A 15,035-nucleotide genomic window follows, 5' to 3' on the forward strand; every position below is an offset into this window, starting at 1 on the left:
GGGGTCCCGAGTCCATGTCCAGGCCGCGCGCTGGGTGCCCCCGGTCCCCTCCTTAGTCTCCAGTGTGGACCTATGTTGCCCCGAGCTGCCCAGTCCTCACGCACAGGAGAACGCTCTGCTTGTGGGTTCACAGGTCCCCTTCTTGCTCAAAATTTGTCGCCCTGACTCCAGAAGGCTCTGTCCTCTGTACTCGGGGTCGTGCAGCCTTTATTACTTTGATAGCTCCAGAGCACAGGAACCAAATCTGGTCTTTGGAGTCAGACCTCCCTGGGCCCACGCTGCACTCCACAGGGGTGACCCTTCGCTTCCTCATCTCGTGAACGCGGGGTAAAACAACCATGTCATAGGGTTTTGGGGGATTAAATGCAGATAAATACATATAAAGCTCCTGGCATATTCTTAAGTACTCAGTAAATACGAAATCTTCCATTTTGTAGCTAGCTCCCTCCGCCCAAAACTATCCAGTAACCCAGTGATTCTCTCAAGTGATTAGAAATCATTGGGAATCAGGTTAAAATGCAGGCTATGATTCAGCAGGTCTGGTGGGGAGGGCTGATATTTTGCTTTTCTAGTAAGTTTTCAAGTGATGCAGTATTGCTGGGTACAGCTTTAGTAGCAAAGGTCTAATCCATAATCACTGCATACACCTGCCCTTGACTGACTACCCTCTGGGTCAAGTGGACATCACAGTGAAACAATTAGGGTCATGTAACTGTAAATCCCTACGAATGGGCCCAATCCAAATAATTTGCATCACTCTTTCTGAACAAATAGCATTCTTTCTTCAAGCCCAGTAAGGCAATCTCTAGACCCTCTCCTTCCAATTCAGTGTTCTTAGCTATTTTAAAAAATACCTTTAAACCAAGCTGCTAGATGGTTCATGTAATAAGTTTTGCTTTGAATGTGAGAGTGACATTATTATGTAATTATAAATTAAACTAAGTGCTGCTCTGAATGTAGGAGATACCTATCCATTGGTCAGTGAACTGTATATCCTGACATTTTACCAATCTAAGTTCCAGAAAGCACAAGTCAACATGCTTTATGGTTTTCTGAAATTTTACAACATAAACTAACATTAAGCCTTTGCTGTATACCAGAAACTGTTTCCAAGTTATCTCATTATTTAATCCAAAGAAACATTATCAGATGGGTATTATCCTCATTTCACAGTAAATAAACTGAGAGCACAAAAACTTGTCAAGGTCACAGTGTCAGAACAGGCTTTGAATCCAGCTGTGGGGAAGGTGAAACCCTAGAGTCATTGTTTTTACTTACCATCTCATGCTAGAGGTAGGGTCATAGGAAAGGATTTATGTAAAATTTAGAGTATAACAGTAAGTTCTCAGTATTTGTTTCTTGAATTATTTTTAAAATTAGATTCATGTCAAAATGTAAAAAGGTTTATATTTTTATAACATGCAATTTAATTAGCTTCATCTTTAAGATATGTAGTATCAAACATTGTTATTGATTTTGAATTTTTAAAACAAATATAATATTCAACAAATATTTGGGATTGTCGGTTCTCATACACCATAATTATCATTGATAGGAAACCATAAATAATTTTAGCCAATGCTAAAATATTTAATTTTAATTGAAAAGATTACACTTTCTATATTTCTTAGATTTCATTAAAGATTACCTTTGATGATTTTAGAGCACAAAATATTGAGACACCTAAAGTAAAAAATCATCTTCCCTTTTGTCATTTTCTTACTGTAATCACATTTTCAGGTGTTCTTTTGTGAGGCAAACTTTCTGTATGATTGTATAATAGAAAGAGCACCAGCCTAAAAAACAGTATATCTTGTTTGTAATCTTGTTTGCTATTGACTAGGTAATCTTGAGCAAATCACTTTCTCTCTCTGCACTTTGTTATTTGTAAAATAGTGGCCTGGGTAATCTATAAGATCTTCTTTTCGACTCAAGAGGGAGTGGGGAGAAAAGATTGAGAATAGCAAACTGTCGTTCACTTGATTATCAATATTGGACTTTTAGAGAGAAGAAGAAAGAAGACAACCTATTAGTATAGATTACTGAAAGTAGCTTGAAAAAAATTTTTTTAATCTGTTGGGTCAAAAGAGACACTTATCAATGGCATCAGATTCCCAAACTTCTAGTTATCGTGGGAAATTCTGTCACAGGAAACACCTTCACCTTTCCTCACTGGAGTTCATTCCAGCTATCATAGTGAAATCACATGGTGTAAGGAATTGGGATGCTTGCACATACTGATGCATTTCACTGTCCTAGCAAGACCGTCGATCACATGGACAGGATTTTAGTCCTAATCTTATTTGAGGATGATTTTTTTTTTCCTGGCATTTGGTTTGAGGGTAATTTTCATGCTCCTTTTTATCAATCTGGGTCCAATCAAAAGATAGAAACCATAAAGTGATTTAAACAAGGGAAGTTTAAAGAACTGTTAAACTATCATAAAAGAGTAACTGTAAGACACATGTAATCTCTATATGCTGCCCAAGAGCCAATGGAGAATATTCAAGGTAAGATAAATTTGGAAGGGGGACTTCCAAATATAGACTGTTTAGATAGGATCCAAGTAAGAGGATAAGTGAGTTGGACTAAATGAACCTTAAGACATTAAGTTTTTTTAAACATTAAGTTCTGGGATTTTCAGTCAAGATGGTGGCGTAGGTAAATGTTGTGCTTGCTTCCTCTCACGACCACGTCAGAATTACAATTAAACTACAGAACAGCCGTCAGGAAGAATCGCCTTAACTCTAGCTGAGCAGAATTCCTACAACTAAGGACATACAGAAGAGGCCACCTTGAAACTTTTAGGAGGAGCAGAAATGCAGAATGGGCTTGTCCCACACACATATGTGGTGGTTAAAATTAGGCAGGGCTATCACAGCTGCAGAGGTCCCCCCAGAGGAGCGAAGGGTCCCAGCCCAACACCAGACTCCCCAGCCCGGGGTTCCAGTGCTGGGAAGAGAAGTCCCCACAACATCTGGCTGTGAAAACCAGCAGAGATTGGAGCTGAGCGAGACGGAGGGCGGCTGGGATTTCTCTAGGGGCCCGCGCACAAACTTACTTGCTGACAGACTCACTCTCTGAGCTCCAGCCTGCGGCAGTTGTTCGAAGAGCACCAGGGACATATGGGGAGGAACTGAGTTGTCTGGCTTCAGGGAGAGGGCCGGAGTGGCAGCTTTCTCCCAGACAGAAGTCCTGACGGAATCCTTTGCCTCTTTGTTGAGCCCCCTACTGCTCCCGGCGTGCAGACGCAGGCGGCCGCCATGTCTTGAGTCTCCATAAGCCCGGCTAACACAACTTGCCCCACCCAGGTGAGTCTCCAGAGTCCCTGAGACCCCGCCCCACTCAACTTGCAGTCCCACCCAAGCCACTTCAAGTGGCTTTTCCATACAAATGATCTATCTTGGCTCTTGCTTCGGACTTTCCTAAAATGACTCAAAGGTTAACAAAACCCAGACAAGCAGCACCTGGCCTCGGCATGCCCCGTACTTCTTGATGAGCAGCCCAAAGCCCTGCAGTAGCGGCAGCTGGCCTCACTTCGTGGTTTGGCCCCTCTAGGCACCTCTAAGCCTATCGCAGGTGACAGCCATCTGCAGATTGCCTGGTGGCTCATGCCAAGTGGCTTCAGGCAGGGCACAGGCTGCAGCCGAACTTGGCCTGTGGCAGTGCCTCTCAGAATGCCCCAGGACCGGCATGCCCAGTGGTCAGCTTCAGACCAAGCTGCAGCACCACCCAGGCTGCATCCAAGGACAGCACACCCAAAGTGGGCAGACTAGGAAGGCACCAGAGTCCTGCTAAAGCAAATCCTGCCCCACAGGGTCAGCCCTTTAGTGGCCATTCCTTATAATCAATCAGCCTGAGGTTCAATCCCTCCCATCGACATGTAAACAGCAACCAAGGCTCAACTACAATAGGAGGGCACACACAACCCATACAAAGGACATACCTGGAGCACCTGGCCTAGGTGACCAGAGAAAACTGCGCCACTGGACCCCACAGCACACCTACTGCATAAGGCCACTCTACTAAAACCAAGAGATGTAGCAGTCCTATCTAATACATAGAAACAAACAAAAGGAGGCAGCCAAATTGGGGGACAAGGAAACGTCCCAAATGAATGAACAGAACAAAGCTCCAGAAAAATAACGAAACAAAATGGAATCAAACAATCTACCAGATGCAGAGTTCAAAACATTGGTTGTAAGGATATTCAATGAACTTAAGGAAAATATAGATGAACTCAGTGAGAACTTAAGCAAAGAAAATATAAAAGTGGAGATAGAAAACAAAAAATAACCTGTCAGAAATGAAGAATACAATATCTGAGATGAAGAATACATTCGTGGGAATCAACAGATTGGATGAAGCAGAGGATCGAATCAGCAATTTAGAGAATGTGGTACTGGGGGACACCCAATTGGAACAGCAACAAGGAAAAAGAATCCAAAAAAATGAGGATAGTTTAAGGGGCCTTTGGGACAACACCGAGCGTACCAGCATTCACATCATAGAGGTACCACAGGAGAAGAGAGAGAACAAGGAGTTGAAAACCTATTTGAAGAAATAATGACGGAAACCTTTCCTAACCTGGTAAAGGAAGTAGACATACAACCATAGGAAGCTCAGAGAATCCCAAACAAGATGAACCCAAAGAGGCCCAAACCAAGAAACATAATTAAAATGCCAAAGGTTGAAGACAAAGAATCTTAAAAGCAGCAAGAGAAAAGCAATTAGTTACCTATGGAGCTCCCTCCCACAAGACTGTCCGCTCATTTCTCAACAGAAACTTTGCAAGCCAGAGGGATTGGTACGAAATACTCAAAATGATGAAAAGCAGGACCTACAACCAAGATTACTCTACCCAGAAAAGCTATTGTTTAGAATCAAAGGACAGATAAAGAGCTTCCCAGACAAAAAGCTAAGAGTTTATCACCAACAAACCAGTATTACAGGAACTGTTAAAAGCACTTCTTTAAGAAGAATTTTTTAAAAAGATAAAAAATGTGAATAATAAAATGGCAATAACTACATAACTATCAACGATTACTTTAAATTTAAATGGATTAAATGTTCCAATCAAAAGATAGGGTGGATAAATGAGTGAGAAAACAAGACCTTGCAAATGGTGCCTATAAGAAACTCACTTCAGAATGAAAGACACACACAGACTGAAAGTCAAGGGAGGGAAAAAGAATTCATAAAAATGGAAACAAACAAAAAAAGCTGGGGTAGCAATACTAATACCAGACAAAATAGAGTTTAAAACAAAAGCTATAATAAGACAAAGAAGGACCCAGTAATTCCACTTCTGTATATCTAAAGAAACCCAAAACACTACTTCAAAGGGACATGTGAATCCATTTGTTCACTGCAGCATTATTTACAATAGCCAAGATTTGGAGGCATCCATTAATGGATGAATAGGTAAAGAAGAGGTGGTGTATATGTACAATGGAATATTACTCAGTCATAAAAACGAATGAAATCTTGCCATCTGCAGCAACATGGATGGACCTAGAGGATATTGTGCTGAGTGGAGTAAGTTAGAGAGAGACAAATGCCATGTGATTGCACATACATGTGGAATCTGAAGAACAAAATAAACGAACAAGCAAAACAGAAACAAACTCATCGGTATAGAGAACATTTTGATGGTTGTAAGATAGGAGGGGGGTTGGGGAATGGGTAAAAAGGGGAAGGGCTTAAGAAGTACAAATTGGTAGTTGCAAAATAGTCATGGGGATGTCAAGTATAACATAAGGAATATAGTCAATAATATTGGAATAACTGTGACGTCCGATATGTATTGGATTTATTTGGATGACCACTTTGTAAGTTTAATATAAATGTTTAATCACCATGTTATATACCTGAAACTAATATCATATTCTATGCCAACAATATTTGAAAAATAAAAAAATTTTTTTTTAATTTTTAAAAGTTAAAAAAGAAAAACATTAAGTTCTGATCCTGACATATATATGTATTTATTTTATACATAGTAACATGATATAACTTCTAATTTACTCAATTACTTTGTGGGAGGATTACTTTTAATATTTTTTAGGACAGACTAGCCTATGATTAACTGAAATAGTTAATATATATGTATTTACTCAAAATCTCAGTTCTCTTATATCTCAAAATTATTTAAAATCCAGTAAGTCAGTGGTGTACAGAATAGTCAGTATATATTAAATAATATAATTGATGTACATTTTACCCAGCAATACTAAAGTCTCAAATCGAAACCGTTTTGAAAATAATTTATTTTCTTAAAAGAGAAAACTTTTTTATCAATAGCTGCAGAATTTTTTTCTGTCTGATACATCATTTCTGGTTAGTAATATGATTGGATAAAATTTTAAACAACTCTAGTAGTTAAATGAAAGGTAATTTATTATTTTTTAAATGTTCAATATTGTTATCTTTGTGAAAGTTCTGTTTCATGTATCCTAATTCATGTTTCTCTTTTGTTAAAAGTCAGAGCAACCTCTGTCCTTCCCAGATATGGTCCACCATGCCTATTTAAAGGACATTTGAGCACCAAAAGTAATGGTAAGCAAGGTAGTTAAAATGGTAAAAGGTTGTTAAAGATTGACTATTTCTTTCCTTCATTTGTGAATTCTATGACATGATGAAAAATTATCAATATTTGAACTTCATAAATTAACTATAATTACATGTTATAGGAATTCTTGAGATTAGAGAATTTAGAAGTAATAGTTTCAAACTATTATTGTGCCCTGGATGTGGACTTGGCTGCCTCCTACTCGCTGCTGCAGCCCAGCTCTACTCTTTGCTGGCAGACTATCCTGGCTTAAAGCATGCCTTCCTTGTTAAAATGGTGGTTAGTAGGTGGTTAAAGACACAAGCACGAGAAAGGGAAACCTGTGCAAAGAAAGAGCATCACAAGCAAACACGGGCCTCTCTATTCAACTGGATTTCTAGGTCCTATGAAAGGATAATATGTGGTATTTTCTTATTTTAAAGTAAATTTTTAATGTAAACTTAAAATACTTTTTTTGTGATTGTAGCTTAAAAGTTTTAAGTCTGGGTTTGTAGGCAAAATAAAGTCTTTTTTTCTTTATGTACATGAAAAATTGTTTATGCGGATTCTTCCAGATGCGAAGGATCACATTTTCAGTTGCCTCACTTATTTCTTTGTAATAAAACTTACACACATAGCGCCAGAATCAAACTTTGAAAAATAATTTTTAAAAATTTAAAACTACATTTTAAATATACTTAGATGAGCAGGATGAAGAACAATATATTTGCTAACTTTTTTGAAGAATACGCATTCAGTTATAGGTATAGTGGCTGTAATTATGAAGCTGCTGAAGTTAACATCTAAACTGCATCCTTTACCAAGCTTTGTGATCTTGAAGACCTTATTTACATCTCTGTGCCTCAATTTCCACCTCTACGAAATGGTGATAGTAGTAATTAAATGAGTTTTTATTTGTAAAATGCTTAGAACAATGCATGTAGTAGTAGTAGTAGTAGTATCGGGCTTATCATTATTGTATATTCTTAAATTGTGCATAGAATTTTCCTAGAAGAATGCATTAAAAAAGTAACAGTATTCTTCTGAAAGGAGACTATTTTTCAATCTCTATATGTGGTTTTAGCTACGATATTTTTTTTAACCATATGCATGTATTACTTCTCAAAAACTGTTTCTAATGTTTAAAAACGTTATTTACATTTTACTCGTGTATATTAGCACTTAATTTAAGGTTTATTTCTAAATGGTTTAGACAAGGTCAAGAAATTTAATGTCATGGAATTTCTTTGTGATGTACTTGTCTTAAGATAGTCCTAATGCTTCAAAAAGAATGCAGTAAGCTGATTCGTAGATCTTATTTAAAGGTGTAAAGTTAGAAGTTTGCCTCTCAGAATAGAATCTTTGCGTAGAGTTTTGGAGTTTAGGATTTGTTTGATTTTCCAGACTCCACATATTCAAGTACTGACAATGATAATATTATTTTATAATCAGCAAGTGGCTAAACGTTTTTAGTTATGAAATTGAGAGCTGTGTTGATAAGTTTTATAAATGTAATGATAGATTATATTCTAGAATCTCTTCCCAAAACTCTCAGACTTGTAAAACTTGTTTTTAGAAAGGTTCGACAGCTCATCAGTTACCACTGCAAGATTAAGGCTAGGACATATTCGGCATCGCAAAGTTACAGTGTCGCTATCTCTGTGGTTGAATTTCAGAATATTTTATAAAAATCAGTAACTTGTTTATCTCTTGATTTTTATATTAATTTTAAATATATAATGGTTAAATATGTTTTAATTTTTAGCTTTTTGCACTGACTCCTCCTCTCTCAGACTAAGTACTCTCCACCTGGTCAAGAATCACATGGCTGTTCACTATAATAAAATCCTTTCAGCCAAAGGTAAAAATGTGCAAATGTGAACTTTCAGTACCCAATTTAAATCCGTGACTTCACTTCTAATTAGAGTAAATCTGTAGGAAAAATTAATACATTATAATAGTTATATTTGTGTTTAGTGTAGCAAGATATCAGCTACTGACTCTAATGTTAAATACATAGCAAATTCAGGATGCCATTTTTGTTAACTGTATTTGAAATCTGTATAGTGCTTATGTTATTTCTTTTTTACCTGTGTTATCCCTAATATTATTTTGTGTTTAGATACTGATTTTAATTTAATAAAAGTTTATAATCTACTTTTTTGTTTTCAAATGTACTAAAGTTGTACAAAGAAGATGCTAGATAATCTCTTTTTCTTTTTTGGCCAGCTTTATTGAGCTATAACTTACCTTCAACAAAATGCAGTAATTTTAAGTGTACAGTTAAATATTTTTAAAAATATATACATTTGTATAACCACCACCACAAGCATGCTACAAAACAAGAATCCGTGAACTACAGCTTATAGGCCAAACCCTCCTGCTGCTTGTTTTTGTACAGCTTGTGAAGTAAGAATGGGGTTTATATTTTTAAATGGTTGGGAAAAATCCAAAGAACAGCACTTTGTAACATGTGAAAGTTTTATGAAATTCAAACTTCGTTGTCCATAAATAAACACAATCTTTTACGTATTGTCTATAATGGCTTTTGCTCTAACAGGCAGAGTTGACTAGTTGTGGCACAGACTGTATCACCCTGCAGAGCCCAAAACATTTACTTATCTGACTTCTTACAGACAGAGGTCACTGACCCCTGATAGAGAACATCCATTATTCCAGAAAGTTCCCTGTAGTCTTCTGCAATCAATCTCCCCCCTGCCTGCCCTGGCAAACCACTGTTCTGCCTTCTGTCACTATAGTTTTGCCTTTCTCACAATTTCACATAAATGGAATCATATAATGTGTATTGTTTTAGCTCTGGCTTCTTTCACTTAGCTACCATGTTTGAGACTAATCCATATTCTTGTGTGTAGCAGTATTTTTTTTTTATTCTAAGGTAGTATTCCATATAATTAATACTTCACAATTTATTGATTTACCAATTGGTGGACATTTGGATTATTTTGACTCACTTTTGGCTATTAGGAATAAAGCTACTCTAAACATTCGCATACAGTCTTTGAACATATGCTTCTATTTCACTCAGATAAATTTATTTACTAGAAGTGGAATTGTGGGACAGTATGGTAAGTGTGTGTTTAACTTGATAAGACTGCCAAACTGTTTTCCAGACTGACTATACTATTTTGCATTTCCATCACTTTTATATCCTCATCAGCTCTTCCTATTGACAGTCCTTTTTCAGCTATTGTAGTGGATATCTGATAGTATATCATCAGGCTTTTAGTTTGTATTTCCCCAGTGCCTGATGATGTCCAACAACTTTGCTTGTGCTTATTTGCCATCTGTATATGTTCTTTGGTAAAATATCTGTTCAAATCTTTTGCCTATTTTTTAAAATGAGTTGTTTGTCTTAGTATTAAGTTGTGAGTGTTCTATATATACAGGTCCTGTGTCAGATATATGTTTTACAAATATTTTTTCCTAGTCTGTAACTTGTCTTTTCATTTTCTTTTAAAAATTTTTACTTGAAATAATTTTAGAGTTATAGGAAAGCTACAAAGATAGTACAGAGGGTCACAGAAACTCTTCACCCACTTTTCCCTGTTAAAATCGTACATAACCATATTACAATAATCAATATTGATACAATACTATTAACTACAGACCTTATTTGAATTTCACGTTTTTTCTCACTGTACTTTTTAAATTTTTATTTTCTCATTTGAAGGGCTAGTCTTTAAATTTTAGTTTATATTTTATGACATTTATATTTTAGATGACTAAAAATCTAAAGAAAAATAATATTTTGTGACATGTGAAATTACATTCAGCTTTTCAATTTTTAAATAGTTTATGCTTTTTATATCCTGTTTAAGAAACCTTTGCCTAATCTTAGTGACTAAGATTTTCTTACGTGTTTTCTTCTAGAAGTATAAGTTTCAGCTTGTACATTTAAGTTCGTGATTAATTTTGAATTAATTTTTGTGTATAGTGTGATATAAAGATCAGTTTTTGCCAATGGGGATTCAGGTATTCCCAGGACTATGTGATGAAGATACTGTCCTTTCCCTACTGAATTGCCTGAGCCCTTTTCAAAAGACAGTCAGCCATATGTGTGGGTCCATTTCTGGACTTAACCTTCAGTTCTGTTGATCTGTATATCTCTTTTATAATACCACACTGCCTTAATTACTATGGCATTACAGTAAGTCTTGGAATCAGTACAGGTCCTCCAATTTTGCTCTTTTTTTTTTCCAAGCTTGTTTTGGGACTCTAATTACAAGTATGTTAAGTGCATGATATAGGTAAGTTAGGTCAGTGATGATGCTCAATGCATTTATTTTCCAGCCTTTCTTCAATCTGTTTCATTTTGAAGAGTTTATATTGTTATGTTTTCAAGTTCACTAATATCTTCTTTTATGGTATCTAATGAGCTGTTCCAACCACTGTATTTTTTGTCAAAGATACTATATTTCTTTATCTCCAGAAGTACCATAAAAGTTAAAACAAGTTCTGGATCTTTTTGTGATTTCCTCATTTGATATTTGTTGTCATTTATAAATATTAAGTATAATACTATTAAGCAACTAATTCTTCTCTTTCAGCTGTGGTAGACTGCTCAGTTCCACTCAGCATGAGTGCCAGCATCAAATGTAAGTAATTTTTGACATATTGCCTTTATGTACACTACACATAACATAAATTTACCATCTTAACCATTTTTAAGTCTACAGTTCAGTAGCATTAAGTACATTCTTACTGTGGTACAACCATCACCAGTATCTATTTTTCGTGCTCTTTTTATTTCATAAAACTGAATCTCCCCTATTCCCTTCTTCCAACCACCTTTGTAGTTTCTGGCAACCACCTTTCTACTTTCTGTCTCTATGAATGTACTACTCTGGGTCTCCCATGTAAGTGGACTCATTCAGTGTTTTTGCTTTTGTGATTGTCTTATTTCTCTTAGCATAATGTCCTCAAAGTTCACCCATGTTGTAACATACGTCAGACTCTCCTTTCTTTTTGAGACTGAATAATGTTCTGTTGTCTGTATATACCATATTTTTTTTATACAGTAATAAGTCAATGGACAATCGGATAGTTTCTACCTTTTGGCTATTGTGACTAATCTTTCTATAAACACGAATATACAAACATCTCTTTGAGACCCTGCTTTCAATTCTTTTGGGGATATACTGAGAAATGAAATTGCTCGATTATATGGTAATTCTATTTTTAATCAGAAAATACCACCATACTGTTTTCTGTAGCAGGTGCATCATTTTACATTACCACCAAAGTGGGCAGATGTTCCAGTTCTCTGTATCCTCCCCAAGTCGTTACTTTCTGTTGTTGTTGTTTTTTTTAATAGCCATCCTAATAGGTGTTGACAGATTGCCTTTTGGAGAAGTATTTTCTAACTTTTAAATATTATCCATAAAAAAAAGAAGCTTGTATTGTATTTCTGAGTTTTGGAACTTAGAAATGAGCCCAGGCTTTGCCACTAAATTGCCATGTAACTTTAGATAAATTATTTAACTTCTCTAGATTTTATTTTTTCTACGTATAAAAATTTGGGTAACATGAAAAGGCTTGCCAAGGTTTAAGTTATAGAATTCTGTGATTCTAACTTCCCTTGGCTTGTTAACATTACCAAATTATTCATTAAAAATACCGTAAGTGGCTCCTTTCTACAGATAAATATTGTCTGTTCATGTCCTAATAGGCTAACTGGTAAACATTGTAGTTATATGTATCTGAAAAGCCATATTGACATATAATATGTTATGTTATATCTACCCTTTGACCAACTATTTTGATTTTTAGAAATCTGCACTAAGGAAATAATCGACCACAAAATTTGAAATTCCTATTAAAAATGTTCTGAAAGATAGTCAACACCCTTCGAGGACCTTGAGTTCATCAAGAAACATATACTTAAAATAGTAAAAAAAATGAATGTCACAGCCTGTGCTTGTCTTATTAATAATCATATAAAAAGTATTATACATTTTAAGTTTAATGTTTTTTAAATAATTCTTTGAATTTAATTATTATTTATAATTTAATTGAGAAAGGATTTCCACAAAAAAAATAACTATCAACCCAAGGTAGTGAACGAATGAGAGCCTAGAGGGGGAAGTGCCCATCGAGTGCAGTCTGGCAAAGGTCACAGACAACAGAGTTGGTTGGACTCATCTCTTACGCATTCTTAGTGGGAGAGATAGGACTTAAGCTGAGCCAGTGGCTACCAGCTGCCATTCAGTAAGCACAGTGTCCATCAGGCCCTGTGCTTGACACTTTATGTTCTCCCTCCTTCTACTCCCTTTATGTTTGCAACAAGCCCTAGTGTAGGCTCTCCTATCTTTGAAGGAATTTGGGAATTCAAATAATTTTTTAGGAGGGGTAGGCAAGAGTAGGGACTTAAATATGTATTTTTAAAGACCAGTTTGACCACAGCACACAACTTACATGGGCAAGTCATTTTACATCTCACCCTCCTCTTTTATAAAATAAAAGATAATTCAATCACCTCTAAAGACCCTTTCAGATTTTTAAATTCTATGCTTTATTTTTTTCCTTCTCTATTATATTAGTACCTTTTTATAGCATGAAAAACTGGTTCAATATTTATTTTTAGGCTTTAAAAATCTGGTTTTACCCAGTAGTCATTAGGTCAGATAATCCTTTTTTAACTAGAATCATCCCTAAATAGGAAAATTGTGCTAAATTTTCATACTGGTATTAATATCCCAAACAATAGATGCGTGAGATTATCTCTTTTTTATTTAGGTTGTTTAATAAAAAGGTTGAATGTTTTAATACTCTTATTCAAACAAACTCTTGTGTTTGAAATCTGAATCCACCAATTTAAAACATTCAGCATTTTGCATGATATTTAGTTCACTAGAGTTTATTCATTGATTAATTCAGCAAATATTTATTGGGCACCTCCTATGTTCTAGACACTATTCTAAGAGATGGAACTAAAGAGGCAAACAAAATAAAGCACCTGCTTTTGTAGAGCTTACATTCTAGTTGAGAAAGACAAACAAGAAGCAAATGCAAAGCAATAAGTAAATATAGAAGATGTCACATGGTGATCAGTGCAATGGCAGAAATGAAGCACAGGATAAGGAAGATTGTGTGTCCTTGGGAGGTGAAGGCAAACTGGTAAAGTGACAGTCCAGTAGAGACCTGAAGGAGTTAGAGGCAAGTAGGGGAGGAGCAATCCAGACAGAGGAAACAGCCAGTGCAAAGGCCTTGAAATAGCATCATGGTTGGAGTATTCGGGGAACAGCACGGAGGGCCGTATAGCTGGTGTAAGCTAATCCAGTTGAAGGTTGGTAGGAGATGTGGTCATTGAGATGAGACAGACAGCTGCAGCCCATGAAGGTCCATGCCCATCGCAAGCACTTTGGTTTTCAGTGAAGTTGGAAGCCATGGGAGGAGTAACAAGGCCGGTTTAACTTTCAAAAGCATTTCTCTGGCTACTGAGTTGAAAATTGTCTGTAAGAGGTGATGATAGAAGTGTAATCCAGGGGACAAATAATGGTGACTTGGACCAAAGTGGCTACAGTAGAGGGAGTGTTAAATGGTTGGATCCTAGAAACACTGAAAATGTGTGTCAACTGTGTCTATTGATGGATTGGATGTAGATAGGGTACGAGGGAAAAAGGAGAAGTGAGTTGAGGATGACTCCCAACACTAGAGCCCGTCAACCAAAATAACAAAATCATGATCTACTGAAGTGAAAAATACGACAGGAAGAGATTTGGGGGAGGAAGTGACTCAAGAATTCAATCTTGGTCATAATGAGTTTGAAGTAAATACCCAGGAGGAATCTGAGGGGGAGATACTGAGGAGGCCGAGTACAAGTCTGGAGTCCAGGAGAGTTCCAGAATGGAGATAAAAATTCAGGAGTTGACAGTATAGAGGTTGTATTTTTTAAATTGCTTCTGTTTTTTGTTTTTAGAATTTAGACTTTACTAGTGCTTATTTATAACGCAGTATTTTCTACTCTCAGTCAGTTGAGGGAGTTTTTCTATGTTGCCATGTAAATGAAGAAAATCGTGACGGTTAGAAGAATTGTGAAGATTGCAATCACCAAACTAAAGTGTAATTAATAGTCATCATTACTTCTTCTGTTATAGAGCTGTTCATTATAATCAGTATAACTAAGTTAGAAACAGGTTTTATAGACACATTACAAGAAAAGAAAAAAATCCCTGGTTTTAAGCCATCTCTGTTTTTATAAGATATACACTCTGTCACTTCAGACTACTGATTTGATAATTTCAATGTTCGTAGTATCTAAACTAGAATATCTCTACATAGTTTGTTAAATTGTTTAAATAATTCCATATTCTAATGCATTAGAAAAGCTTTATTTTTATAGCAGTTTTATTGACAAAAATTTTTCATACCATAAAGTACATTGATTTTTACTGTCTAAAATATTGTGCAACTACCACCACAAACCAATTTTAGAATATTTTCATCACCCTCGAAAGGTTCTTTG

At 35.9% G+C, this 15,035-nt stretch overlaps 1 protein-coding gene across 1 annotated transcript in view; it reads left to right on the forward strand.

Annotated features, from left to right (window-relative positions):
• Positions 1-15,035, forward strand: part of SPATA7 (spermatogenesis associated 7) — a 69,457-nt gene that overhangs the window by 33,311 nt on the left and 21,111 nt on the right. Inside the window, exons 2-4 of the mRNA XM_023528864.1 lie at positions 6,484-6,558; positions 8,316-8,411; positions 11,119-11,166. Of these exons, the coding sequence (XP_023384632.1) occupies positions 6,484-6,558; positions 8,316-8,411; positions 11,119-11,166 (219 nt within the window). The remainder of the gene's footprint in view (positions 1-6,483; positions 6,559-8,315; positions 8,412-11,118; positions 11,167-15,035) is intronic.

This window comes from Pteropus vampyrus, unplaced genomic scaffold (genome assembly GCF_000151845.1).
Source record: "Pteropus vampyrus isolate Shadow unplaced genomic scaffold, Pvam_2.0 Scaffold32, whole genome shotgun sequence".
Taxonomy (NCBI): Eukaryota; Metazoa; Chordata; class Mammalia; order Chiroptera; family Pteropodidae; genus Pteropus; species Pteropus vampyrus.